General features: G+C 50.8%; 1 protein-coding gene and 1 long non-coding RNA gene across 7 annotated transcripts in view; one reads left to right on the top strand and one right to left on the bottom strand.

The window, feature by feature from the left end:
- The window catches only part of PRICKLE2 (prickle planar cell polarity protein 2), a 107,438-nt gene that overhangs the window by 63,951 nt on the left and 16,291 nt on the right, over window positions 1–27,196 (top strand). For 4 of the 6 annotated variants that reach the window (XM_064519135.1, XM_064519138.1, XM_026110834.2 and 1 more), the window contains 4 exons: window positions 12,904–13,087; window positions 23,664–23,777; window positions 25,443–25,580; window positions 26,005–26,208. In XM_064519135.1, coding sequence (XP_064375205.1) covers window positions 12,904–13,087; window positions 23,664–23,777; window positions 25,443–25,580; window positions 26,005–26,208 — 640 coding nt within the window. Of the gene's footprint in view, window positions 1–2,146; window positions 2,456–12,903; window positions 13,088–21,481; window positions 21,808–21,905; window positions 22,256–23,663; window positions 23,778–25,442; window positions 25,581–26,004; window positions 26,209–27,196 lie in introns of those variants that run through there. The other 2 variants (XM_026110828.2, XM_064519137.1) reach the window with 2 other exon arrangements.
- On the bottom strand, window positions 18,822–21,561 carry LOC135329707 (uncharacterized). The gene is made up of 2 exons (XR_010391288.1): window positions 20,904–21,561; window positions 18,822–20,414 (listed from the first exon to the last, which is right to left on the bottom strand). It is a non-coding gene; the product is annotated as an uncharacterized LOC135329707 (long non-coding RNA).

Below are 27,196 nucleotides of genomic sequence, written 5' to 3'. Positions count from 1 at the left end.
GAAGCCCTTAGCTTACTACCGTGTGGTTTTAACGGTGTATTTTCAGAGAAGGTTGTTACGGTAAACACGGGTAATTTCTGCTCTGCAGAGTTTCTGCTCTACATTATCATTTTGTTAGCAGGCTTTTCTTTTTGCTTTTGCCCAGTTCCATTTTGTCTCATTTCCTTTGTATTTTAATTAACATGTTCTGAATTTAAGAGGAAAAGACGTCATCTCAGGGCCTTGGCACGTTAACCGTACAGAGCCGCGTTGACAGCCTGCCCGAAACACCGAGGCAAGCCGGGAGGGACGAGATGTGCCAGTCGAGGAGGTTGAAGGGTCAGGGAGGCTTTTGCCCAGAAAGTGCTGTTAATTTGTGGAATTGGAGGAGATCAAGAGGAACCTCCTCGAATCTGTGGCGTTCCTCGGGAAGAGTGGGAGTGCTACTCCGTCCTTGGGGAAGCCCAAGGGCACGATGGCCGGGAACGGCAGAGTGGCTCCCCTGGCCTGGCTGAGCCCGGCTTGGACAGGGCATCACAAAACCCACTTTTGGGCTGTCATTCCCCAAACTTTGGAGCTGCTGGAAGGTTTGACCTGGCTGGATGCAGCCACAGAGTTGCTGCTTGACTCTTGGAATTGCAGCTGCAGTTTTAATTAAAAAAAAAGAAAAAAAACTGTAAATGCTCAGATATTTCATTAATGGCCATAAATATTTTCATCCATCTAAAGCCATGTCAGAGCCAGATGAGGTCTCTGCGTTTTCTTTTGGCCTGTGCTGCACCGTCTCCTTGGATGGGGTAAGTCGGGGCAGCTCTGATGAGAAGCTGGGCTGATTTATCCCAGCTGAAGATTTTGTCCTTGATATTTTGAGTGCAATTCCATATAATGAAACTTAATTTATGATCCTTAATAAAAACTATAATTTAAGGCATTTGAAACTGCAGAAAGACTCGCAGCTGTATTTTCTGCATCCTTCTGTGTTCTGTAAACGTATTTAATACTGCCAAACCCAAGGGCTCAGCAATCCTGAGCCAGGCCCCAGAAGCCGGGAGCGTGTTACAGAAACGATATGTGTTGCACAGGCTTTATTTGCCTTCTGTATTTTTCTGAGCCCGCAGAAACTAGGTTTTTAAGTTTCACAGACGTGAAAGCGAAGAAATACATTCCCCCCAACACTTAACTTGAATCAGATTCATTTGTGAGTCCCTGATTCACAAGCGAGCCTTAAGAGCATCAAAAGAGATCTGGCAGTATAGCTCTTTCCGTATATTTTCTTTTCCTTTATGAGGGGAGGGAAACGCTGGGGAAGGAAGATTTAGCTTGGCTATTAAGCTAGCATAGTCCTTGCATTTGCAGTAGTTACCTGAGATGTACAGAAAAGGTGAGGACTATGCATCTCTCGAGGCCAAATGAAAGAAGAAGCATTAAAATATGCGGCAACCAAAATGCGTCATTAATAACTTGTGTTTCCCAGAATATTTAGCCCCGCTGGTGCGCAAACAGGCTGTGTCTAAAAACCAGTGGGGAATCGCAGCAAATGCCTGCAGAAAATGATTAAGAGGGCATGGAGAGCTAGGAGAAAACCGATACGGGCGTTCAGAGCCAGAAGAGGTGGTCACCTCGGTGGCCCTCTCGCCTAAGGAGCAGTGCCTTGAGTTTGACAGCACGTCGAGATTTGGTCAGCAGCGAATAAGATCAGCGTTCGAGGAGGATAATTAGTGTCTTTGCACCGTTCAATTTGGGCCGTTGGCGCGGAGCCAGCCATCTAAAACGCACAAATGCGAGCCAGCAGCAGGATTTTTCTTCTTCCTTTCCCTCGGCGGCCGCGCAGGGCTTATCGATTTATCCGAGCGGGCTGATTTCCATGTAAATAAGCGCCGGGGGGCGGCGGGGCGGCGTGCGCTGTCCGGATGCGGGCCCCGGGGCCGGCTGACGACATTGCTCATTAGCATGCAGCAGAGGCGAGCAATGCAACAGCGGAGCCGCTCGCCGCCGCTCGCCCCGCGCCGCCTCCCTGCTCCCTAACGCCCGCCGCTCGCCCGGCACGTTGGACGTCCCGGCGGCGCCTCGGGAGGGTGGCTCGGCGGAACGCTGGGGGTCCGCTCGGATGGCGGGGAGAGGGGGAGCGGGCGCCCGGCGGAGCCGGGATGCAGAGCCAGGTGATCTTAAGCTATAAAGCCTAGCGAGGCGCAGGGGAGAAATTGCCCGCAGCAGGTTTTCCGGCGAGAAGGGCGCTGTGCAACGCGTGTCGCTTCTGGAGGGCTCGGACAAAAGCCACCGCCGGTGCCGAGAGCCCCCGGCCGCGCGCGCCCGTGTCCGTCTGGAGAGGATGCAGGATGCTTTATTGCACTGCGGCGCTTTCGATGCTCTCGGGAGCAGCCCACCAGAGGAAAGTAAACTGTCAAAACTAGCGTAGCAGAACAGCCCCGTGGATTTTTTTTGCCCCCTGCACCAGCATCGGCGTTGGTGGGAATAGGTAAGAAACTGCCTTTTGTCAACAACTTAAAAGTTGCCCTGTATTTTTAGGGGGAATGGAAGGTAGCGGGGAGGAGGAGGAGGACTCGGCAGTGTTTTGTGCATGCACGTAGCTGCGCCGTAACTTTGCTCAATAAGCCATTCGTTACCGGTGACCTTTCGAGGGGCTGCTCTTTCCTGCAGCCTTTGCTGTTCTCGTTGTTTACCAGTGTGAAAGGTTAATTGGTAAATTGCATTTTTGCAGCTGCGGGAAGTCAGAGCGAGAGGCTGATGCTACCTTAATGGGTTTTTCCCCTTTTAAAATAATCAGGAAGGCTCAGCTGGTTTTAAATAAGAATGAAGAGATCCTCATCTCTCGGTGTTAATTTTCCTGCCCGGGTGAGCGCAGCCTCCGGCAGGCTGGATTCAGGGGGCATTTTCTGAGCAAGCTGCGTGCAGGCTGGCGTGCTGGATGGTGACACTGCTGCTCGGCTGTTTATTGTGTGGCTTTCGGATTGCTGAAGGTAGAGAGTTTTAAAGTAATAATCTTCCTACCTCCTCCTTTTCAATGCTACTGTGCCTAGCCCTAAATCAATCTAGAACTGAAAGCAGAGGGTTATTTTTTTCAGTGCAATCTTTTAAAGTCAGATTTCCTTCTTTTATATTCCTTGCAGGATCATTTTAAGCAAATGCAACACAAACGTGACCTGTGACCATGGAAAGATTTTAATCCGGTTACTCTTTGTTTTGCGGTCATGATTCCTTGGTGTTGCTAAACAACAATTGAATCTTTTCAGAGCAGTGGGGATTAGCGCTGGACAGAATAATGCCAGAATAATTTTTCACAGCAGATGCAGTGTCATCCTTTCAGTTTTAGCTATGTTATCTCGTAACTTATCTGACTTATATTTATTCAGCAATGATTTCACCTGCCGCAGGAGCGCTTAGGTGTCTCACGTCAATGCATTGCATCCGTAAGGGCGCTGACTTGAGCCTGTGGCAGAGGTTTGCAAAGTAAAGCTATCTGCAGCTAACAAGATTATATTTTGCGTCGTGTTTTAATCCTCTCCCACCGTTTGTTTTATACGAACGGGCCTTGCGTGCTTGCTGTCGGCAGGCGTGCCGGGCTCAGGCGGCACACGCGCGAGCCAGTCCGGCGGGGGCTGCGTGCACCGATGCCTCGGCATCGCCTGCCTCGGAGGACGCTGCCTGAGCCTCGGCTTCGGAAACGGTGGCAATATGAAGAAGACTCTGAGCATAAGGCAGCTCATCCTGCTTCTGAGCATTTTGCCTGTTAGACGGATTTTTCCCTTTAGGACGTACGGCCTAAGATATGCTCCAACTGAGCTGCATTTACTGCTTCCCAGGGCTTCTGCCTAGCACGCTGCAAATCCAGGCTGGTGAAGTCCCCTTAAACAGCATGCGTCCCCCCGGGGCGGGTCACAGCGAAACCACGCTGCTTGAGAATGCTTCCCAAAGGCCATTTCTGAAAAGCTGAACTACGAGAGCTGCAACATGGGGGGTAGAAAGAGAGAGAGAGGGACGGGAAGATAAATGCTTTTTATGAAGAGACGGGTATGGTGAAAACTTTACAAGACCGTGGGGACCCGCGTGCTGACCGGACCCAGGTTTCTGCCGGGCTCCTTGAGTGCTGGTTGCGGATCCAGAACTGGAGTCTGAATTTTGATAGAATCGAAGGTTTGGAGGCAGTTTTCTTCCTTCAGTTAAGCAGTAAAAAGAAACCCACTGAGATACAGCTCTGCATCTTGTTAGGCTGCAAAGCCCCTGAATGGTAGAATGAAAAAATGGTAGAAGATAACTCATGGTACAGGCCAGGCTTTTCACAGCGCACGCTCACATCGACGATTGAGAGTGCTCTAGGGTCAAGCGTACTGCTGAATTAAACCCAGGAGAGTTTAGTGCTGCCGCTTCGTTATCTCAGCCTGCTTCGCCAGCCCTCCGGAAATGGTGGTTGGCTAATCCAGACCTCCTCTGTCAGCCCTTTCCATGGCTCCCTCTTCCTTTCAAAGTCACAAGGTTGGCTTGAACTTCGCTTGACTGCTAGCTTTGGGGTTGCTGTCGACGTTATTTAGCCTTCTCATTTCTTCAGCTTGGAAACTAAGAGTTTCCATTTCCACTTCCCAAGCAGGGGAAAAGATACATGGTAGTTATCATTTCCAGACTTCCAAGAGCTGGACCTTTAAGGAAAAACAAATCAATATTTTGAGATGGGTGGTAAGACTGAGCTGGCAGGGCTGCCTTCATCCTTTTGAATGTGAAAGAGTAGCCTGTTGGACACCTCTACTCCTATTAGCATCAAGGGTGGTTGTCACAGAACTGGACTGGGACTCATTGCACCTATTTTCTACTCTCTTGTCTGATCTGCGGATTATATCAGATATATCACTTCGCCTACTCCGATTTTACCTGTAAAATGAAAGAAATACTGCATCTTTTACAAAATATCTTGAGAGCTCTGAACAGAAGGTTCTTCTGAGATCTCTCTAGTTGTTAATATTCCTGAGTTTGAATGTCTCATCTTTATGCATCTGAAGTTTCATGGTTTGTGTCAGAGGTTTCAACTCACGGGAGCAGGCCCAGCAGCGTGGTTTGGGTTAGGAGAGTATTTCAGCACCCTGGGCCTCTCACCCAGCTTTTGCAGAGAAACCAGTGCTTAAGCGGAGACACTCTCTGCGGAGAGCTGGGCTCACAAGCCAACCCAGGAAGCAGCCCCAGTTGCTCCAGTTTGATATAGCTACAGGGTGACACTTGATGCAAATGGAAAGGTTATGTTTTAAATTCATCCTGCAGTGGGTACTGAGGACGTTTTTGGACTGTGGTCCTGCTGTCTTATCTGCCAAAGAGAGCCCAGGCACAAAGGTGACACAGACAGAGCCTCCACTGGGGACCTGGGTTTTTCATGCCCTGTTTTGCCCTAATTCCCTGGTCTCGCCTCGGAGGAGCACAGCTTTGTGCTCTGACCGTTCTCACCTACCACATGGTCCCGAAGGCCACAGACAACGAAACTGGAGGCTGCTCTAGTCCATGACCCAGGGATGCAGCAACTCAGGGACAGAGCGGTGGGGACCCGCAGGCAGATGTTCCACCCGCTCCCTGAATTAATGGTCCTAATTCACCGCGGAGGCAGACCAATCGGAAAATCCTCTGAGACCGTTTTTCTCATATTTGGCTGAAACTGGCAATACTGGGGATAGGTTTGAGGGTTTATTTTTCCATAATTAAGCAAGAACAAATCTTGCAATGGTAAAGGATTTTCTTTTTTTTTTTTTTTTTAACTGAGTCTTAAAAATAAAATTAATCTCCAGTCTGAGACCAAGCATGGACAACTTCAGCCAGAGAGAAGAATTTTTCCAGGAGTTATTAACACTCAGAAAAGGAGGTTGTAATAAAAGCTTCAACACAGCCTTGAATGCCTTAACAATTGCTGTTGTTGGCACTGTGAGGGTCAGAGGGAATTACAATAATGCAACACTGAAAATCTGACTTGCCTCTCAGCAAATCAGGCAGATGGAGAAGAGTCTGGTTTGTACCTCTTTCATTGTCTCAGTTGTTTTCCAGCCTACTGCAAACCTTTCCTGAGATGTGCAGCTATGCATGTTCCGCTGTCACCGCTGAAATTAGTGGGGGTTTTGCACCAGGAGTGGTTTGGCTGATGGTTTGTTTTGCTCTCCTAGGTTTTCTGGAATTACTTTTCTGCCTGCTCTGTTGCTACTGCAGCAGTTGGCTCTTTTAAGCCAACTGTTCCCAAAATATCTCGGGTCAAGTGAGTGTTGCCCTCCCTCAGCAGCCCTTGCAAGCCACCAGGAGCACCTTGTCCTCAGACTTTGAATTGTTGCTTTGATAAGTGTCACTGTCTAGTTCATCTCCTTTATCCTCTTATACCCTAGTTTTGCAGATAAAAGCTTTAACTAAGCTTCCTTTTAAACCCAGGTAGCACAAAGTCCTTGCAATTTATTCCTGTTGATAGTTTCTCCTGTTGAAATGAATCTGCAGAAGAGCTGTGAAGCTGCAGAAATACTTTGACCTGAGAGGTGCTGCTTTGTAGCTGAGGTCTTTGGTCACCCTGGGCCTCTCTGAGCAGTGGCTGGCTTGGGTGTACTGTGAGCATTTGGATCAAATACAGTTTCAGAGAAGGTGGGGACGGAGGCAGGAGTTCAGCTCCTATGTCTGGTTCCAGTTGGCAGCTCTTCCTTCAGTCTGTCGCGTTAAACTCAGACAGACGTTAGGTGGCCGCTTAAAAATGTCTCTGCAGCTCTTGCTCTTTGTCAGCGCGTTCTGCCAGCCCCTGGAGAGAAGGTGTCCGTGCGGGTCCCTCCAGAGGTGGGTGCTGAGGAGCAGGGTTGCTCAGGCAGCACCTTACTCCAGCCCTCAGCTGCCCGTTCTGAGCACAACTTGGGGCTTCTCTGATGAAGCTGATGTTTAGGGAGGTGATGGGGAAGTCAAGGAGGAAACGTGGGTGGGGTCTGGGGGGCCGGTCTCGTGGCAGTGAGCCCCCGGGGAGAGCAGCCAGGTGGAGGACTGGAGCTCCTTGCTCCGTTAGCCCGCCGGCTGCACACAGCAAACCCCACGCTCCGGCCAGGGCCAGCACGCGAGTGCCCGGCGGCTGCTGGCACGGCACGGCCGCCGGGCAGGCTGCCACCTCCCTGCCCTCTCCTGGCAGCCTCCGCGCCTTTCGTTGCAGCGGGTGGCAGAGGAGCAGCTTTGCTACAAAATGTGGCCGTGTGAAGCCCTCAGGTGGCCTTTCTTCGAGCGCGGCGTGCGAGTTGCCCGGCCCCGCGCTGCGTTGCTCCCGTTGGGTTTCTCCCCAGCAATCTCCAGGTGCAGAACCAGCCCAAAAAAATGACAAAGCCTGTGTCAAGGGGATACACTATTCACCTTTGCCTTCTGCGCCTCAGTTTCCCTGTCTGCAAAAGGAGAGAGCAATACCCGTCCTGGAGAAGAGCTTTAGCCACAGAGCTCTCTCTAAAGAAGTGAAAGACTATGTTAATATTTTCATTGAGATAAATATTTGCCTGTGGGGTCAAGAGAAATGGGTCTGTGTAGCTGGAGCTCATTAAGGGTGTGAGGATGCTTCGTTAGCTCTCAAATGAGGGGAGAAGATAACAGGAGCAGATATTAAGAAGCCCTTGTTAAGAGGCTCACGGGTTGCGTGTGTCCAATCCCCAGCCTCTCCCGTTTCCAGAGAAGTCTTGTGATTTAGTGACTGGCGATTGACGGAAGAGCCTCATTGCAGTCAAAAGGATGGCACGATACTGGTCGGTGATAAGGGCTGTTTGCCAGGTTCCTCCTTTGTCGAAGAGGAATTTTAGCGTTTCTGCCGTGGTTCTTGCTTCTGTCAGGAGGAGGCAGGTTAGTCTGCTGCCGGCTTTGGGGTGATCGGCTGCAGGGGACTTGGTGGGGCTGGGCTCCCCTGGTGGAAGCAGGTCCACCCGCGTCCCTCCTTTGCACGGGGCAGCATGTGCTCCCCACGCCTTTCTCCCTCTGCACGACGGGGCACGGCGGGCTCGGAGGTGCCTTCCCGCATCCCTCCCCGCTGCCACGTAAAGCAGAGCCGACCCGGTACGAACGCCGGGAGGAGGCAGATGAGGTGGTTTTCATGGCAGCAGTGGGGCTGCTGCACTAACAAGCCCAGGAGAGTAAAATCCTGATTATACAGCCTGAGAAATGGGCGCACTAGCCTGTTCACCGGCCGTTCTCAGGGGGCACCCGTGTCTGAACTCTCTGGAAACGGGCCAGCTTGGCAGGCTCCATTTCCAGAGTTGGAAACCATTTCTGAAGAACCACTTTCCTTCTCCTGCTACCTTCTGGCTTTCGCTGTTCCTCGTGCTGCCTTCCCGTGCATTTTAGCTGTAATTGTGCTTTCCCAGTTGAGAGTTCTTGCAAGTTCCTTGCAGCAGAGAGACCTCACCTCTCTTCAGAAAGCTCTGGGCACACTCGCAGCTCTCTACAGGCTCTTGGATAGCGCTCGTGTTTTCCACATAGTTTAACTTATTGTTAGTGCTGTTGCTGTTATGAAAGGACTGCTCAGAGACGCCAGCGATGGCAGAGGTTGTGCTGTGCTAAGCACTGCGTATAACAAGAGACTTCCTTGTCCCAGGGAGACTGCGGGTCAGTTGGACTTATGTTCAACTTTATATACGTGGACCTAGGCTGGAAATGTGCTCCTGAATCCCAAGCTAGAAGGGACTTTGGAGCCAGATTCTCTGCCTGATGTGTTTGGCCCTGCTTGCTTCAGATCTCCCTTTTGTGCCTGTTTCCAAAGAACGGGATTGGTGTTGCTTTGTTGAGGGCTGCAAGGGGTGATGGATCCGGTCCTGCTCCCTTCCCTCGCTGTCAGCGGATGGGTGGGGATGTAACTGGGAGCAGGAGTTAGTTCCTCCTCAGTGGAGCACACCAGCCATCATGCCAAGAGCACTGCATAAAAGCAGACGTTGCAAAATAAAATACATCCATCTTGTAACTTCATCAGATGAAGTGTTGACCTCAAGTAGAACAAATTTTTCAATCTGTTTTCAAGCCCTTACTTCTTTGTACCATGTGAAGTCGATTCAAGGCAGGCTTCTTTCCAGCTAAATCTCGAACCAGGAAAAGTTATTTTCTCCCAATTTACTTCCCTCCTTCCTGGCCTCGCTGCAGGGCAAACAAGTGTGCAGCTCCTTACAGAAGAGAAATAGCAAGGCTGTTCTGTAGGTCAGGTCTGCAGCAGCGACACAGCTGGTGTCTTGCTTCCTCTTCTTCCTCTCTGTCCGCAAGCTACCACTGTTTTCCAAGCACATCTGTCTACTTTCCCTGCCCGAAGTTGGTAGTGCTATCAGCTCTCCTCATTTTATTGGGAAAACACATGTCCCTGGGTATCTTCTTTTCAGTCTTCGGCTCCTGGAGGCAAGGACAAAATAGTCCTAACGCTGTGGCCTCTCCATTTTGTAAGTCCAGTAGCTGCTCAGGACCTCTGGACAATAGTTGTCAAGGACCTCCCTTGGATGAGCTCGTGGACCCTCATCCCTTTCCCTGGGGCTAGCACGTGGACGTAGAGCATGACCCCTACTTTTACATGGCCAAGAGCAAGAAGGAATGGCTTTGAAGTGAAGATGAGGTTTCCAGAGAGGCGCTGAGCGATTGGCCTTATTTCCTTCTCGTTTACAAAGTCCCTGCTCGTTTCTCAGTTAGCATCAGGTTTGTCTGCTCGTGATGAACAGTTCGGGGCTGCCCAGGAGCAAAAGTCTTTGTTAACAAAGCTTCCATGTTGTTTAGTCAGCGGTCATGTCTGGACAGAATGAAGTTAATGGATTTATCCCTTCGCAGGACGTGTAGCTCCACCTGAGCTGGGACATCCTTTATATGGTAAGGTATTTGACACGCTGCCGGGGAGCGCTGAGCTGCTCCAGGCTCCGACGCTCTTCCCTCATGTGTATTAATGAATAAGTAGCCCTGTCTCTGCGTACCAGCGGTCGGCTCCCTGAGCTGGGCCATGCGGAGCAGTGGCAGCAGCCTTGCACATCTCTCCGACGCGTTGGCTTCGCACGTCAGCACCAACGCCGCGCTGGTGCGTTGGTCATCCCGGCGCACGGTTCGGTACCGGCACATTTATCAAGCTGGCGTGCTTGGAGCGGTTCTGCTATTGAGTGCAATTGGTGATATTGCTTTTTCAATTTCATCTCACATTTGAAATGTACATTTTTATATTAAATTTGTGCCACAGGGAATTATTTTTAATTATGTTGAGCTGGAAGACGATAAAATAAAGTTGAATAAGTGAGACCTATGCAAAGAAGTCATGGAAACCATATCATGGTAGTTGAAAGATACTCCTAGGACACTGTGTATCGTTCCCATGAAACAACATATCCTAATGTAAATAAAATACTTGTAATTAAAACTGTTAATCTTTTGCTTCTAATGAGAGGAAAGGAGCAGAATCGGATATCTCAAGGGCAAGATCTTCAAGTTTGTACCCTCTGCCCAGGGAAGTGGCAGAAACTCCGCACTCAGTTTTTAAAGGTACAAAGCTTTCACAAAACATGTTGTCCCGGCCTGGGAGGAGGAGGGAAATGTGGAGATTGGCTTGTTTCCATGTCGCAGTGCTCATGCGCTCAGCGTTCGTGCTCTCCGAAGGGAAACCGTGCTACCTGCCGCCTTCGGTGCAGGGCGGGCGCCTCCGTCGCAGCCCTTTGGTTCACCACCATCACTCAAACTCCTCCAAAGTGGATGAACCCCACTATGAAAATGATGGCCAGAAGCCTAGCGGGTGGCTAATTCGCAGTGAAGCTTCTTCCAGCTCCCACTGGAGGATGTAGGAGCCTTTCCACTGATTTTGGGATCAGTCCCGCAGGGAGAGCTGCTGCCCATCGCATACAGACTGGAAGCGAATGGAGGTTTGTGTGATGGTCGCTGAGGCCGCTAGCGGCAGTCGCCGATTTGCTGAGCAGCGGCAGTGTCTGCGATGCACCGTGCGCACGGAGAGAGCGGAAAGCTCATTTCCACCACGCGCTACTCATGGCCGCGAGCATTGCTTTGGGCTCCTGGCAGGCTGCGTGTTGGGAAATGCATCCAGCAGTCTGCTCAGGAAGAGATCTGCCTTCACCCCACTTCTCTTCCTTTGCTCTTTTCTCCATTTTGCCACCTGATACTGCAGTTTCTCTCATTAGTTCTTGGAGCTTGGACTGTTGGGCTGTCTGCCTTCGAAGGTGGTGATTGATACCCTGCAAATTCAATTTGGCAAAGAAGCACAAAACTCTGTCAGAATAACTGTCTAAGTCTCAAAAGCTGAATCTTGAGCTCTGAAGATATTAATTATTCTTAACATCTTGTTGCATATTGAGCTGCGTCTAATCATATCATGAAATGAGATGGAAACAGCTGAGGAGCCAACAGCTCTGCCGAGGCGGAGAACCTTTCCACGGTAGCTGATTAATTGAAGTATTCACATGAAATTGTGCCGTGATTATTTTTTAAGGTAACAGCCAGAGGCAGCGCTGAGACTCTCTGGCTGGACGCAAACCAGACACTCGGGGTGCGTTTGGGTCTGTGTGTATTTTAGATCTGATGAAAGGCAGGAAATGGGAAAATCTGGCAAATCTCCCTGGCTTGACTTAACGGAGCCTCTTGACTTTTGCTAGAGTGCATTTTTTGTGCTGTAATGGCCAAGTGGAAATTTAGACTCAAATCTGGATCTCGGCACTGGTATGCTTAGCTAGCTTTTACGCAATGGTGGAAAAGAAGAAAAGGTGTCTGAAAATTAAAGCTCCTGATGTTTAACTCTTTCTGCTCTCTGATTTTTCCTTGCTTTACCTTACAGCAGAGAAACCTGCAACTGTAACAGCAGCTTTTCCCTTGTTTTGTGTGTTGCCTTGTCATTTGTGAGATGTGGGCCTGATTCTGCCTTCTGCCGCCTAAGGGAAATCATGTCTAATCCCTTGGAAGTCAGGAGCATTTCATTACTGCAAATTAATGCAGAGTCCTACATGATTACTTTAAAACAGATGCTGTTGGCCCATCTTGCAGAAGAGCATTGCATTTTTACCTAAACGGTGTTGAATCCCAGCCCCCTGCGTGACCGGTTTGACCGTCTCCCCTGCTTTTCCTCTGTTATTACCTCTGGTGAATGTCCTGGCAGTGCGGATAAATGAGGCTGTTCTGCCCCTTTTCGGAGAAAGCAGCCCTGCTTGGGTGCAAACCCATGAAAAAATCTCCTGTTCCTGTGCAGGAACAGACCCTTAAAAGAAATGTGCGAAAAAGTGATCACTGCAATGAATTAGGCTAACGTCTGTTAAATTGCAGTCTTTCTGCCATCCTTGCGGTTCTCGTTATGCGTGTTTCTACCCCATGGAGCTGCTGGGCAGCGCGCGAGCCGGCATGCCGCTGAGCCGCGGCGCGTGCCGGGGGAGCCGGGCAGCTCGGAGCCCGGCGCGGTGTGACTGCGGGCTTTGTAGCCGCCCTTAATTTAATTTAGTTTTATGTGTTCAAACTATAATCAATTTTATGCTACTTTAATAAGCAAATGTATGCTCTTGGCGTGCTAAAGAGGCTTGTCGTTCAAAGCTTCCAGTCGATCCACCATTTTATATGTTGGCCAAGTGCGCAGCTGGCCTGAATTTGGTACCCGCGCTGCCGTTACGGGTGGTGTGCTGATGCGCGCCAGGCAGGGGCTCGGCCCTGGCGTGTATTGGCCGCTGGAAATATTCTTTGCAGTGCAGTGAAGGGACAAGCAATTACATATCCCCAAACATTTGACAGTCTGACTCAGCTCGACTGCCAAATGTTGTTAGAGCAAATACGGACTTTTATTTCCTCCTCGCGAGAGAGACAAATGGTGCGTTGGAAAATGCCACTGCATAATGAAAGGGTGGTTCGAGTTCCTGCGCCCTGGTGACGGGCAGAAATCGCTGTTATTTCTCTTTTTTTGAAAGGATACTCACCCAGGGATCTGTTCTTTCTCCCCCCAACCTGCAGGAAGATTTGCCTCCACTGTAAGTGCTCCCAGGAAGAGCACATCGTAACAGTTATGCCTCTGGAGATGGAGAAGACCGTCACCAAGCTCATGTTTGACTTCCAGAGGAATTCGACCTCCGACGACGACTCCGGCTGTGCCTTGGAAGAGTACGCATGGGTCCCTCCAGGCCTGAAACCCGAACAGGTAAAAACAAACAAAAAGTTACCGAAGAGGGGGTTGTTTTAAACTCGTCCTTGGAAATAGCTGGCCTGATTTTCTTTCGGGGCTGTGAGCGCTTTCTGCACGCAGTTCTGTTTGTAGATGCGCTGTTCAGAAGGACAAAAATAGAGATGTGATCATTGTGGGACTTCAGTTTTTCTGTGTCTGTAGGTGTAATTTGCAACTGAGAGGAGAAAAACAAATACTTTTAGGATGGAGTTTGCTGCGGTTATGAAAGGGAACATATGATACAGACATACCTACTACTGTTTCATGGAAAAAATGTGGTAGGACTCCAGTGTGTCCAGCGGATTTATTGGCCGAGTTCTGCTCTCCCGGCCCTCCATGCCCATGCAGTGAGTCCAGGACAAACAGTCCAAGCTGGTAGGTCATGCTGAAAACAGGCCACATATTTTAGAGTTTGTTTTTTCAAGCGTGATGTCTGCCACTTACTGGAAAGAATCGCTCGGATGAAGTTTAGATATCTCTGTATAGGAATTTAATAGGATGGATTAGACCTCGGCATGCCGTCTGTGTGCAAAGCACATGGATTTCTGTTCTCTGCAGTTTACATGATTCGCTTAGTTTTTATGCTGATCTTTTCCATGTTCAACTCAGAACTTAATTTGCAGAGGAGATTGCAAAATGAGGTTAGCCTTGATAATTGCTATGGCAATCATTTTAAACCGTGTAAGGAGGCTGGGAGAGGGTGGAAAGCTTTCATTCTTACTGTTGTAGTTACTGTAGTTATTGTTGTAGTCTTTTCAATATTGTGTTTTCCTGAGTTTTATTCAGAAGGACTTAGGCATTTCCTGAAATATTTTGGCACCACCCTTAGGCTGTAAATACTATCTGTCTGATTAGAGAAAATCCAGTTGTTGAGGGTTTTGTCTTCTCTTGTCTTTACAAGCCTTGCTCAGTGCTCGGTTTACGCTCCGCAGCACCGCATGTTTCATTTGTTGCCATCCGACCATGCTAATTAGGCAAGAGCCTCGTTTTCTGTCACCTTCCATAGAAGGCTCCCTTTGAGCCGTGGAGGAGGTACTAGGCACGGCTACATGGTCGGGTACAGATGGGCATGAAGTAGCTCTGCTTGTCCTTCAGCTGAGGGGACACAAACCGTTGCATTTCCAAAGGCACGTCGGGGGGGACTGTCCCCACGCTGGCAGGTCCTTCCCTCTGCACCGCCTCGTGTCCAGACGTGTGAATGGCTTCTGGAGCCCGGGCTAGCCTGTGTCCCTGTAGCTTTGGGTTGAAATGGAGCTTTTCGGTGACTGCCTACACCTGATCAGGTAGACACAGTCTCTGATGAGTACAGCATGGCATGTACAGTGATTGAAACCATCTTCCAGCACAGTGGTGGCATATTCCAGAAGACCAGATGTTTATTTGATCCCCAGATGCCTTTACTGCAGATGCATTTTAAGAAATAGTGTGCCTTCAGGGAATTTAGGATGCTCAGGAAAAAAAGTCCGTTAGCTCTAGCAGTAGGTACTGCTGTTTTGTGACCCAGGTTAATCTATTTTTAGGCTCTTCCAGCATCTGTTTCTTTCATCGGTCAGTGTGCTCCTTGAAACGAATACCAGCTTTCTAATTACACTTCTCTATCTGCATTGCTGGGTCTTTCAGCAGATTTGCTACTTCAGACCTGTCTGTAATCACCATGGAGATGAAGAGCAGTCTGGTACCGTAAACAGTGCCTGAGACAGGCGCTGAAATCCTTCCAGCACAGCTCATCCAGGAGCCCTCTCGGGGCCTTTCGCATGCCAGAGGAACCGCTAGAGAGACGAAAGCAAGGTGTGCCCTGTCCGTGCTGCGGAAGAACCGCGCAGGGTCAGGAGCAGACCTCGTTGTCCCCGTATGAAGAGCAGCACCCTGAATTCCTCTGCAATTGCGGGTGCCCGTGTGCTCCCAGCACCGCTCCCTGTCTCCGCTGCCCCGGTGGGATTGCGGCATTTGCAGCCCTGGGAGGTGCCTGTGGGAGGATGGCGAAGCAGGGAGGTGCAGCGGCAGCGCGGCTTACCTCCTGCCGACCGGAGCGTGTGGTTAGAAGGTATCTCTGCAGCAACTTGCTGGCGCTGGAGGAGTACAAGATTGCAGACAGACATGTGGCTTTCTGGTCGATGAGTCAAGTGTGCGTACGTGATGTGGAGCCTCTTGAAGCCGAATGTCTAAAGCGGCTGCTGAAGCCTACAGCTGCCGTGAAGCAGCTGGTGGGCCCCAGTCTAATCTGGTCGGAGGACACTGCTGTCAGACTGGGGTGAAAATATAGATTTGCAGGCAGTGCATTTTCCTCTACCTTCTGTTGCTTCACTGTTGTATTTCTTTGACATGAAACAGATGAAGTGAAGCAACTTTTTCTGTAATATTCTACTTTATTAAAATCTCTATACAGCATATGAGCTGGGGAGGTAAGTAGTCCCCTGAAAGGCTAATGCAGTTCTCTTATTGTACTTGGAAGAGAGCCTTCCTACCTCCATATCCTTGGGAGACAGCATTCACGTCTCACTCAGCGCAGCAATTTATGGGATATCAGAGGGGACGTTGGCCAACAAACATGACATCGGTTTTTGGCAGTTTCAGTAGGTCACTTCAGAATTCAGATACTCCCTTCAATCCATAGCTTAAAATATTTGTTAATTGTAACCAAAAGGAGAATCAGTCCAGACCTACAAGGTCTCCCTGAATTCCTGGATGCTAATTCAAGCATGATCCAGCTGGTTCATGATCCTGGTCAACCATGTGAAAGTCATGGTTTGTCCCTTAGTGCCCATTACTGGACTGAAAAAAAGTATTGCTCCATTTTTTATAGGTAATGATTCAGAAATTTCATTGAAGAGCTGAGCTGAAAGTGTATCCCTTATCTTATGGCTGATCAGTGCGCATGATTGCAAAGTGTTTACATAACCATCATAAATGCTATGTATTTCTAAACATGTTTATAACACAGGGGTGAAGACAGTAATGAAAAGTATTGTAATAACCTTGCATAAGACATCATAAAACTTCATCAGGAAAGCTGGCAAAAATTCATGACATCTATGCTCAAGAAAGAGGAATTCAGACTGGAAGCAGTGGGAGTCAGGAGACTGGAAAGGTTATTTTGTGGAGGAGCCTGGAAGGGCTTGGTTTGTTCATCCCAGCAAACTGAAGGGATGTGGTCCCTCCCTGTGCATTAAAGGAGGAAGAGTAGTTATTCGAGCTAAAACTTTGGCACAAGAACATAGATATAAACTGGCTCTGAATGCGTTCAGGCAGGAAATTGGAAGAGGTTTCAAACCATCAGAGGTGTAAGGCTCAGCGGCAACCTGCCAACAAGGGAGAGCGAGGGGTAAAAACCCAAGATTGAGCTCAGTAAATTACAACATGATTAGAAAATGCGGTTCCTTGTCATGGCAATAGGCTATGCAGGATGACCAAAGGGCTCCTGCGAGGTCTAATTCCGGTTGGATTAGGACCTTAATGAGAAAATATCATATGGCAGAAGAGGAACTTCTCTTCTAGAAGATAGAAATGTAAATGTGCTTGCGAGAGATACAGCCGTTTGGAGGGGAAACAGAAGCTCAAGATTAGGGCCTTCAGAAATACTCACTTTTGCCTGCATGCAGTTTGATGGTTATATAAAGAAGTAAGTGTCAAAGTTTTGAATCCAGCAGGCAACAATAAAAACTTGCACTGAAGGAAGAAAAATCCCAGCCTGGGACTGGCCCTGAAGCCTTGGGAGGGCAGTTTGGGGAGCCAGTTTGTCTGTTGGAGCTGATGGTCCCATAATTGATCTGCCTTACACTGACATCAAGTTTGGGGACAAATGCTTACAAATAAGTACTTTTATAATGTGCTTTTCACATTCTTGGTCAGAGAGTGTATAAATACATGTGAATATGCAGCCTTGAATTCCTTGGGCCTGTGGTTTGGAAAGATCCAAAGAAAGGTTAAAACATACCAACTTGAATTTCTGAATACAAGGGATTTTTGAGGATTTCTGTCTTTATTGTGTCTCAATAATAGGAACAGCTGGTTATGGGCACAGATTCTAAATTAAACAAAAGATGGGCCTCTACTTCAGCTGCAGTGTGGCTTTCTGCATGGCTCCAACAAGCCAGGATTCAAGATCCATGTATGTGCTGTAAGAGCTTAACTCCCTCTTGTTAACAACACAGTTGCTCCAATCAGGTCCCTTAAAAGTTATGAAAACCGCATCTAAGCTAAAATCAGTAGCATTAAGGTTCAGGGGACCATTTTCCTGTAAGGCACACGTTAGAACTTGGGTCCTGAAAGCTTTGCAATGTGGTGTGAAACTAGTAGCCGTCACAGGGAATGTGTTCAGTGCCTAATGTATGTGTTGATTCCTGTTCTGGGTCTTTAGCAAGACGCATATGAAAGGCCTGAGTTATAATACCTCCAAGCTGCATCCGTTGCTGCTCAGGCCACTGAGCGTGCAAGGGACGGCTGAGGCAACCCTGCAGTGAATGTGCATTTACACCTTACCTAAAGGTGTCCGTTCTCACCACCTCAGCGTGGTAGAAAGCAGCCTAACTGGGCCGCTTGTCTCTGAGGGATTAGATGTGCCAAGCAGTGCTTGAATTTGCCTCGCTTCTTTGGCATGGCTCAACTGGCGCGAAAGGAGCAGAAATGAAGTGAGTAGACTGAGGAATCCAGATTTTGCTCAGCAATAGCAGAGTTTGTTCCTCTTTTGGGTGCTGTAAGTTCAGGAAACTGTTTCACTGCTCAAGTGTTGCGTGCAGCAAGGAACGAACAAGACAGACCAAAGCAACCCTATACCCCAAGCTTGCATAAGAACAGGGAATTGATAAGCTAATTTGTGCCCAGATAAAGACATGACAAGAACCCCATCAAGAACTCTTAACAACCTTCCTTGACCTGATTGTGAGAGCAAAACGTGCCAGCTGGCAATGTAGGGGCTGGTGAAGGGGAGTTGTAACCCGTGTATACCCATGCCGGCAGCTGCAGTCCCTTCTGACTCTGCCCCTTACACACATGCATGCTGTAGTATTTTACCCAAAAGCTGCATTTAAGCATATTTTTGAAAGCTATCCAGTTCCGCTTTGAGGAAGTGGTAAGTCCATCCCCTCCCCAGTGAACTGGTTCGGTATCCGAACAGCCTTGCAGGTAGCGGGTCCCCTTTCAAGGCTGGAGCTAAGCCCAGCCTCCAGGCGTCGGACCATGCCCCATGGTTGTCAGCCGGCCTGAACGTCTCGTCTCCCCCAGGTGCTCTCGCAGATGAAATGCTTTTTCCATATGTGACGCCTGTGCACAGCGATGGAGTCACCTCTCCGCCTCCCTCTGATGGAGCTCCGTAACCCTCGTGCAGAGAGGGTCACGTGCAAAGCTGTGGGGCTGCTGCCCCGAAGCGGAGGCGGCTGTAACCGTGCCCCCGTGCTGCTCGCCTGCCCTGCTTCGCTAGCGGAAAAAGCCACGAAACCGCACGCTGGACTTCTGTTCTGTTTCTGCATCGCAAGGCATTTGTTTGATCCTCGTCAGCTGATGGAAGCTGTTAAAACAGTTTAATCCTTGCACGGTCTTGTTATCAGGGAGAGAATCGACTTCTTTTGGTAGGCCACGGAAAGAAAAACATTAGTCTGAAGTGGTTTGCACAGTTCTGAAATCTGAAGTACTCGTGTAGCAGACAGGAGAGGTGAGAGGCAGGGGAACAGCAGGAAACAGGAAAGAAAATAGAGAAATCCCAGAGTACACAATGTAAACTTGTCTTGGAGTTTTATTCCAGCATACAGTTACAGCTTTTACTCGTTATGGCATTATTCTAATACGCTACCACTCGAATTATAAATACGAGAGCATTTTAAGTGGCGTACCCAGCGGAACGAGAAACATGTCAGCTGGAATCAGTGCAGCAAGTGATCGTCATCGCTGCCGCTGTTCCCAGGGACTGAGCAGTGCGCGTGCGGGTCTGCTGGTCAGCACAGCGCAGCAAAACCCCTCCAAGTACCTCCCAAAGTGCTCTTTCTGACTCCATCTAATCCGAATTCAGTTTTTGCTTTAAAAAAGAGAAATCGCTGCCTGTGCTTTCAGAAGTCTAAAACTGGTGGATGTATGACCTTGATTCAAATGTTCTTTAATGCCAGCAGGAAATAATGCGTTTGAAGGACCGTTTGTAGGCCAAGAGCTGCACAACTCCAAAAGCTCAGCAGTAACGGAGGTTGTTTGCAACTAGGAGCTGGTGAACAGCAACACTAAAACTCATCTGCTGCCATTAGCCGTGGAGGGAAATGCAAGGAGGACTGCAAAGCGTGCCAGAGCAAACAGAGTTTATTAGAGTCATCAGTCTTTGCAGTCTGCCTTTGTGCGGGGCTGGGACACAACGGCAGACCACATCATCGCCTCCATCTGAAAGGGATGCAGGGGTGCCCCCGCTCCGGCCGCGGACACTGGAGGCCTGCGTTCGTCCCCAGCACAGCCAGTCCCATGTGCTGGCCCGGTGCCTTGCCCGTGGGGTTTTGTAGCCCACCGAGGTCTCCGGGCCTCCACGCGTGCCTGCTTGCTGCCACGATGCGTGGCTGGCCGCACGCGCGTGCATGACCCCCGCCAGCCAGCGATGCTCACGCTTTGCTTTGTTTCGGAGTGCCGGGCCATACTACAAGGGCTGTTTTTCTTAAAGAAATAAACAAGTGCTTTGTATCCGACCGTTCATGGAAAAAGAGGACGTGCCAAATCTGGGCCAAAGCGATTTGAACCCGTTTTCTAGTTTTACACGTGCTCCCATCTGTGGAGCTCTATAAAAGCATTTGCAAAACTTTGCCGACACTTTAAGGGAGTTATTTGTGTGTGGTTTGGTTTGGTTTTGTTTTTCCAAGGGAGGCCAGCATGAATCATGCGAGTGCTGCAGACACCACCTTCGCTCTTGCGAAGCCTGTCGATTTGAAGTGCTCGGTGTACAAGCTCATTTAATAGCTCGTGGAAAAAGCCAGCTTGCGCGCGGCCGTGCAAGCAGCGCTTGCAGCAAGGGCAGGTCCAGCTCGGTCCCCGGGAGAGCGATGCTCTCCTTGCGGCAGGTGGACCTCAGCCTGGTGTGGCTGGGCCCGCTGGGTGTGCTGGAGCCGCTAGGGCTTAGCGGGGTGGGCTGTGCCAGGAGACCACCCGCTCCTTGGTGCTCCATCCCAGGTGCAGCCCCATGCGTGGTGGCCGCACTTGGCAGAGCTGTTTTCTGTGGTGCTCAGGTGGCTTTGGGCTTCAGCCGCTCGAAGCCCGCAGAGCCGCCAGGATGAGCCGCAGTTGTGTCCTCATTTAGTGTGGCCGGAGTTTGTAAAAGTTGAACTGGAAACGCACCCCAAACCTAGGAAGGTTGCAGAACACGAAGGCATTTGTAAACTAATGTAATTACTTCCCTCGGTGCCTTTGAATGGAGTTGGCTGCACTTGAAAGGCTTCTTGCTACACTCGTTTTATGCTGCGTTCTTTCCTTTCTCCCAGTTTCTCTCTCTCGTCCCTCCCCGCCTCCCTGTTAGCTCGAAGGGGTTATTAATTTCCCAAACGCAGAGCAGCTTTTGTTTAGGAGTCCCTTCTTTAAAACGCGAGGGACGAGTGCTCGCCAGGCCAGCGGGAGCGAGACCTCCCCGAGAGCAAGACGGGGCTCGTCCGAGCCGTTCTCCTAAGCGGATGCAGCTCGTACTGGAGAGCCCTTGGGGCTGGTGAGGAGCCCGGCAGCGGTACCCGCGGGCCGGGGCAGCAGCCGCAGCCGCAGGGCTCACCTGCCTCAAAGGCTCACGTGTGCTCTGAGATGAAGCTGGATGGAAAAACAAGTTATTATCATGGAAAATACTGACCTTCCGTACAAGAGGGAAGTGCAGACTGAGCAGTTTTAGTTTTCCAGCGAGTTAACATTTTCTGCAGACCTTTGTCCCTGGAAAGCTGAATTTATCTGAAAATCCCCCCCTTCTCTTCCTTATTTTTCCCTGCTCTCGAGCATCGTGACTGGGCTGCCTCTGGTGACTCCTGCCCTGAAGCCTGCTCTGCGGTCGCCTTGGGGGCTGCTCGCTCACCGCGGCCCTCCTCCTCCTCCTCCTCCTCCTGCAGCGGTGCAGCAGGTTCGGGGAGACTCGCGCCTCACAGCCCCGGGGTGCTCCTCTGGGACGCGAGCAGCCCTCTCTGCTCACCACTTTTATTCAGCGTACGAGGGTCGCGCTGGTCCAGCGTGGAGGTGGCAACGCAGGAGGAAAGCATCACCTTCCTCCAGGCCACCACGTGAGACGAGACCTCATCAGCTGCCAGATGTTCCCTCCGCAGCCTGCTGCGAGATGAGGATTTACCCAAAGGAGGGCCAGAAGCTGGCACCTGCTCGGGAGCGGAGAAGGATTTGTCCCCGGCGCAGCTCATCCACGTCGCCCAGGATGCCGTGGGGCGGGCTGCGGTCCTCGCGCAGCGCCTCGGTCCCCTCCGAGGAGAAGGCGGGCGTAAGCGCGGCGGTGGAGACGCCCCGTGCGGGCGGCTCCGCTCCGGCCCCTCCGCGCAGCGCGTCTCGCCCAGCCCCTGCGGATCCAAAGCAAACCCTGCCGGGTTGTTTCAGGCAGCACAACGCAGGTCACAGCCTGTCGTGTTTATTTTGTTTCGCTTTTCCAACCAAGCCGCCCATCCCTGCAGAGCTACGTTGCTAACGTGACGGGAGCCGGTTCCCACGGACCTACGGAGACTAAATGGAAAACTTCCCAGAGGAAGCGGGAAAGGCGCTATGTACGTATCACGCTGCCGGACAGCCTGGAAAGCAGCTCCCAACCCCGCTAGTGCCCAGGCGGCAGCGAGGAAAACGTGCATCCCTTCTTTTCGCCTAGGGTGAGCCTCCTGCCGCTCGATGCTTTATGGACCTGAGCAGCCCGGTGCAGTTTGGTAGCTCTCCAGCAAGAAATCGTTCCTGGGCGCCGCCAGCTTTGAGGACACCGTGGGCAAAAGGACTTTGTGGCAAGAAGAAAAACCAACCAAGCCTGAGCACAGGTGAAACGGAGCAGCCCATCTGCATGGGACATTTAGCGGAGAGCAACTCCGGGAGCTCGCCTACCATCATTATGCTGCAAGCAGTCCTTTCCAGCGGGTATATTTGCTATCTTGGGTAGAGTGTCATGGGAATTAGGTGTTTGTAGCACACTTCGATGTCCCTGGGCAAAGAATGCTCTATAAATGCAAAGTAAGTGTTCTCATGGATGTGGTTTGTCTGCTTTTTAACATAACAAGATACTTTGCAGCCTTTGCTTCTTTTGCAGTTTGCGTAGCTGATGGGTCCGTTTCCGCTGTGCCTTAGCACAGCAAAGTCAGGTTTTCGCCGTGGCATGTGCTCAGCGTGCTCCTCAGCTTCGTGGCACAGGCAGTTCCCTCGTCAGCAGCACTGCGGAGTCACGGGTGGAAACCCACTAAAAATCTCCCTTTCCACAAAACCTTCTGACAGGAAGGTTGGATGTTAGGGCTGGCTCAGAGAAGTACCGTAAAATGGAGAGGTTGGGAGGAAAAATAATTGCAAGCCCCAAAGCAGCGCTGCTTGCAGGTAGCTCCAGAGGAGGACAGGGTGCAGCTGAATTACCCCTGAATGATCCCATTTTCAGACTTTTATTCTGGAGTAAAAGCGACTTTTCCCCATGAAACGTAGCTCCCTGTATGTGAGCCGGGACGCGCGCTCTCCTGCCGGCTCGTCCTGCTGCCGGCCTCCGTGTGCAGCCCCGTCCCTCGCGGTGGCCCGTGGGAGCTCGTGCACCCCAGCTCCCGCCGCGGACGCTGCTCTGACAGGAGTTTCTGCGTTGGAGCAAGCGGCTTGGGAGATTGATCTCAAGGTGGCAAAAGCAGAAAGAGCTGCGTGCACCGGAGAACCCGTTTGCGTCTCTCTAGCTGAGCACAGGTTGAAGGAAGCCATCATCCCCACCCTCGCTTTCTGTCGGTTCTCCCCGCTGAACGTCGCTGGGGGGATTTCGGAGCTGGTCCTCGGCCAGGTAGTCACGTCCTGGTGCCGGTGCCTTGCCCGGCCCTCGAGTGAACGTCCCGGCGCGGCAGTCGGAGGAGAGATGCCGGGGTGCAGGGCGTGCTTCCTCCACGCTGCCACCGGCCTCTTGCTCCCTCGCGCCGCGCTTGTCGTAATTCCCTTTAATTACATACTCCTAAGCCGAAGAGAAAAACGAAGCCTTCCAACAGATTTTATCGGCGGCTGATTTCCACGAGTTGCTCCCGAAAAAAACCCGCAGGGTTTCGATGGAGGCGGAGGCTGAGATAGCCGGCAACACCGCGGCTGCCGGGGCGCAGCCTTTTTAACCTCCCCGCCGAGGCAGGTGCCGACACATCCCGGCCGCCCCGCGCAGCATGCTAACGCTACGGAGGCTGACGGTGCAAACGGTAACGAGCCGCCGCTGGGAGACGGCCCAGGCGCGGCGCTTTTCCCAGCAAAAGAAACAAATGATTAAAAAAAAAAAAAAAAGCAAAGAGCGAGGCATTTTCTTTCCAGGCTTTGAATAACCGGAGGGGTTGGTGCGAAAGGGTTTTTCCCACCGTCGGCGGTTGCTCCCCGCGCGCGGCCGAGGAGCGCTGCCGCAGTCCCCTCTTCTGCTCCGCAGGTGCACCAGTACTACAGCTGCCTCCCCGAGGACAAGGTCCCCTACGTGAACAGCCCCGGCGAGAAGTCCCGCATCAAGCAGCTCCTGCACCAGCTGCCCCCGCACGACAATGAGGTCAGTGGCGCCGGCGGGTCTCGCGCGGCCGAGCCTCCGCGGTGGCCTCTCCGTCCTCTCTGCTGGCCATGTGGCTTTTGGGGGGCTTGCACTTGTGGTTTGCTCACGCTGCTTTTTAAACGGTCGCATTTTCTACCCGTTTGGACTGTGTTGGGGGGGTTGTTTTTAAATGAAGTTGCAGCTTTCATTCTTAAAATTAGCCTTGCTTCCTCGAAAAAAAAATATATATATCCTTTCTCAGCCCTTGGAGGCTAAAGCCGTGTTAAGAGCGACTCGAGGTGCTGCTGAAATCAGCTAGAGCCCAGTCCCAAGCGAGCTGCCAGCACTTTCCCGAGCGCAGCTTTCGCCTCGCCCTGGGCTCGCGAGCGTGCGTGCAGAGGAGGTGTTTTCCCCCAAGTGCGAGCTTTAGGAGCCACGAGAGCTGGAAAAGCCTGAGTTTGAGTCAAAACCAGCCAGAGCAAACAGAAGCGTTATTACGTCTTGAGAGAAAAGATGTGAGGCAGCAAAAAAGGGTCTGGCCTTTGCCGTCCTTTTCTTGCCGGTGTGAATGTTGGAGCCCACAAAATTTCCGACAGCTAAAAAGAGCAGGGAAAATACATGCAAAAGCTTTTAGTGCCGTCTTCGCTCTCGCAAGCTGGAGGCACCATCCTGCACTTTTTCTGCAAACGGGCAGGAGGTTTTGTGTGCCGTTCGCACTCGCTTTGCCCTTTTGGAAATTCAGGCTGGGTTTGTTACTCACGTGAGTAGCCCTGCTCATTTCCATGAGCCTGATCCCAAGACAGCAGAGACGGGACTGGGCACTGTTACTGAACGCGGCCTGCCTTGGCTGTTCAGGCATATTCCCAGTTGAAATGCAATCAGCCAAGGACTGAATCTGCAAGATATAAGTGTCTAGGGTATAAAACCTCATAGTTTTATAAGGTTTGGGGAAATGGCAACATTCACTGTTTATATTCTTTTTTTTTCTTTTTTGCTTATTACCTTCCAAAGCAGAGATTTTGCAAACATGCAAACTTTACCCCCTGATGAGAATTGGAACTCCCTCATTCGCATGGGAAAAAGGGGGCTGTACTCTAGAAATACTAAAAAAAAACATTGAGGCTGCTGTCAAACTTCTGCTGGAGACTGGCGTAGAAAGCAGGAAAATCGCCAGTCTGATTGCTGGGCCTGGGTGATGCATAGGTGCTGAGACATCATAGTTTTGAGACATCTTCAAGTCTTCCTAGAAACCCAGCACCCAGACAGCAATCTTCCTCCTTCCCTCCCCCTGCTGTCTTTCTGTACCTCTCCAAATTTTGGCCAAACCCTCCAATGACTGAAGTCAACACAGCTCCATTTTCTCTAGCTTCATCTAAGCCAAGGACTGAGTTCATTTGTGTAACCCACTGTGCACACGTCAGCTTGCAACAGCACTTATTTGTTAGGGGGAGGATCCTAGGCCTGGTCACACAGTGATTTTTAGTTGTTTTTTGATTTATGGATCCTTGAAGCTGGTAAGGATTGGAGATTCCTGCTGGAATTCCACCTATGGAGATGGCTCCATGTGCAAATCATGTCTTAGTTTTCTTAGTGCCTTGGAAGAGGTTTGCAGAGCCCGGGGGGCTGCCGATTCCTGCCAGGGAATCAGTGGTGCTGATAATACTGAATCTAATGTGTGCTTTTTAGGTCCGCTATTGCAATTCCTTGGATGAGGAGGAGAAGAGGGAGCTCAAACTCTTCAGCAATCAAAGGAAGAGGGAAAATTTAGGGAGAGGCAATGTCCGGCCGTTCCCCGTAACCATGACTGGAGCCATTTGCGAGCAGGTGAGCAGCAGCCGTGGACGTTTATTGCAGAGCAAGCGTGGGCAGATCCCCCCGAGGTCCTGGGCAAGAGGCACCCACCCGCCAGCCATGGGTCAGCCAGGGAAGAGCACCCCATGGTGTCTGGTGACCGAAGTGGTCATTGTAGCTGAGTCCAGATCAACCCTTTGGTCCCCCATCCCAAGCTGCTGGCCTTCACGTGCAGAGGGGGGTATATGGTTGACATCCTGACGACAAGCTGGGGTTCAGCGGAGATGAAGAGGCACCAAAAAGGCGGTGTCTTTCTCCAAGCTGTGAATTAGCCAGGCGAAAAAAAGCGCCTTGACCTGGCGCTTTTGCACAAGCCATCTCCGTAAGCCGTGGCCCGCGAGCCCTCGTGGACGTGGTCTCTCCGGGCTCACATAAAACCCAGCTCTTGTTCTGACAGTGCGGGGGCCAGATCAACGGCGGGGACATGGCCGTCTTCGCCTCGCGAGCGGGGCACGGCGTCTGCTGGCACCCGCCTTGCTTCATCTGCAGCGTTTGCAACGAGCTGCTCGTCGACCTGATCTACTTCTACCAAGACGGGAAGATTTACTGCGGCAGGCACCACGCCGAGTGCCTCAAGCCCCGGTGCGCGGCGTGCGACGAGGTAAGAACGAGCCCACCTCCTGCTCCTCCTGTAGTCGCGAGTTTAAGCTCTGCCATGGCACAGCACCACGCAGACACAGGTGCCTCCCAGTCCGGTGGGGTTAATTTAGTCTTTTTCTAAGATGTGAGGGTTTTTTGTTAAGCAACTGACTCATAAGGATGAGGGAAAGCAGCAGGACAGGCAGTGATTGAGCCTGGGAGCTGAACTTCGGCTCTAGATACGAGCTTCTTCAGAAGACCTCGCTCTTTACACGCTGGACAGAGGTGGAATATCCTGCTTCTGCCCACTAAAATTAGCATTAAAAATGCACGTGCTCTGGCTCGCAGGGGTGACACAGCAGGGTCCCCCTCGCTGACACAGGATACTTCCCCCGGGTTTGTCCCGGCTCGCGTAGCGCCCAGCACGGCGGCGTTGGGTGCATTAGCACGGACAACCTCTGCACGGAGGCGTGTGGGGCGAGCATGGGAAATACGATGATTTGGCTTTGCCTAGGGTTCATGCCAAGTTTTCCTTGGGTTTCAAGTTTGCATCTGGGGGGAGTTACTCTGGGATTTTTAGTTGAAATCTGCCCAGAGTTACTCTAAGATAGCTCCTGGTGTACACACAGGGAGCCCAGGAGATCTTTCCATAAGAATTTCCTGTAACAACACACCCGTGCTACGTAATTTTAGCCCGTTTGTATGAGGCATTCTTCTCACATATCTCCCAGAAGAAACTTTTGGTAGGATGAGTGTTGTATTTCTTACAAGTAGGTAGCATTTGAGTATCCGCCGAGTAGAAGTAGGCTTTAATAGAGGAGATTAAAGGGATGCAGGAACCCGAACAAATGGAGTACAAAACGAGTATAGAAAACCGTACAAAGTTGACTCTGAGCATTTCTCAAGTGTCAATCTCAGTTTAAAAGGCTGGCAAAGGAAATTGTTCTGGCTTTTAAACTTATGAAAACCATAGTGTGGAAAACCATATGTACTATAAAATACCGAGTCCC

This window comes from Dromaius novaehollandiae, chromosome 12 (assembly GCF_036370855.1).
Source record: "Dromaius novaehollandiae isolate bDroNov1 chromosome 12, bDroNov1.hap1, whole genome shotgun sequence".
NCBI classification, from domain to species: Eukaryota; Metazoa; Chordata; class Aves; order Casuariiformes; family Dromaiidae; genus Dromaius; species Dromaius novaehollandiae.
This window is presented reverse-complemented; position numbering and strand designations above follow the sequence as displayed.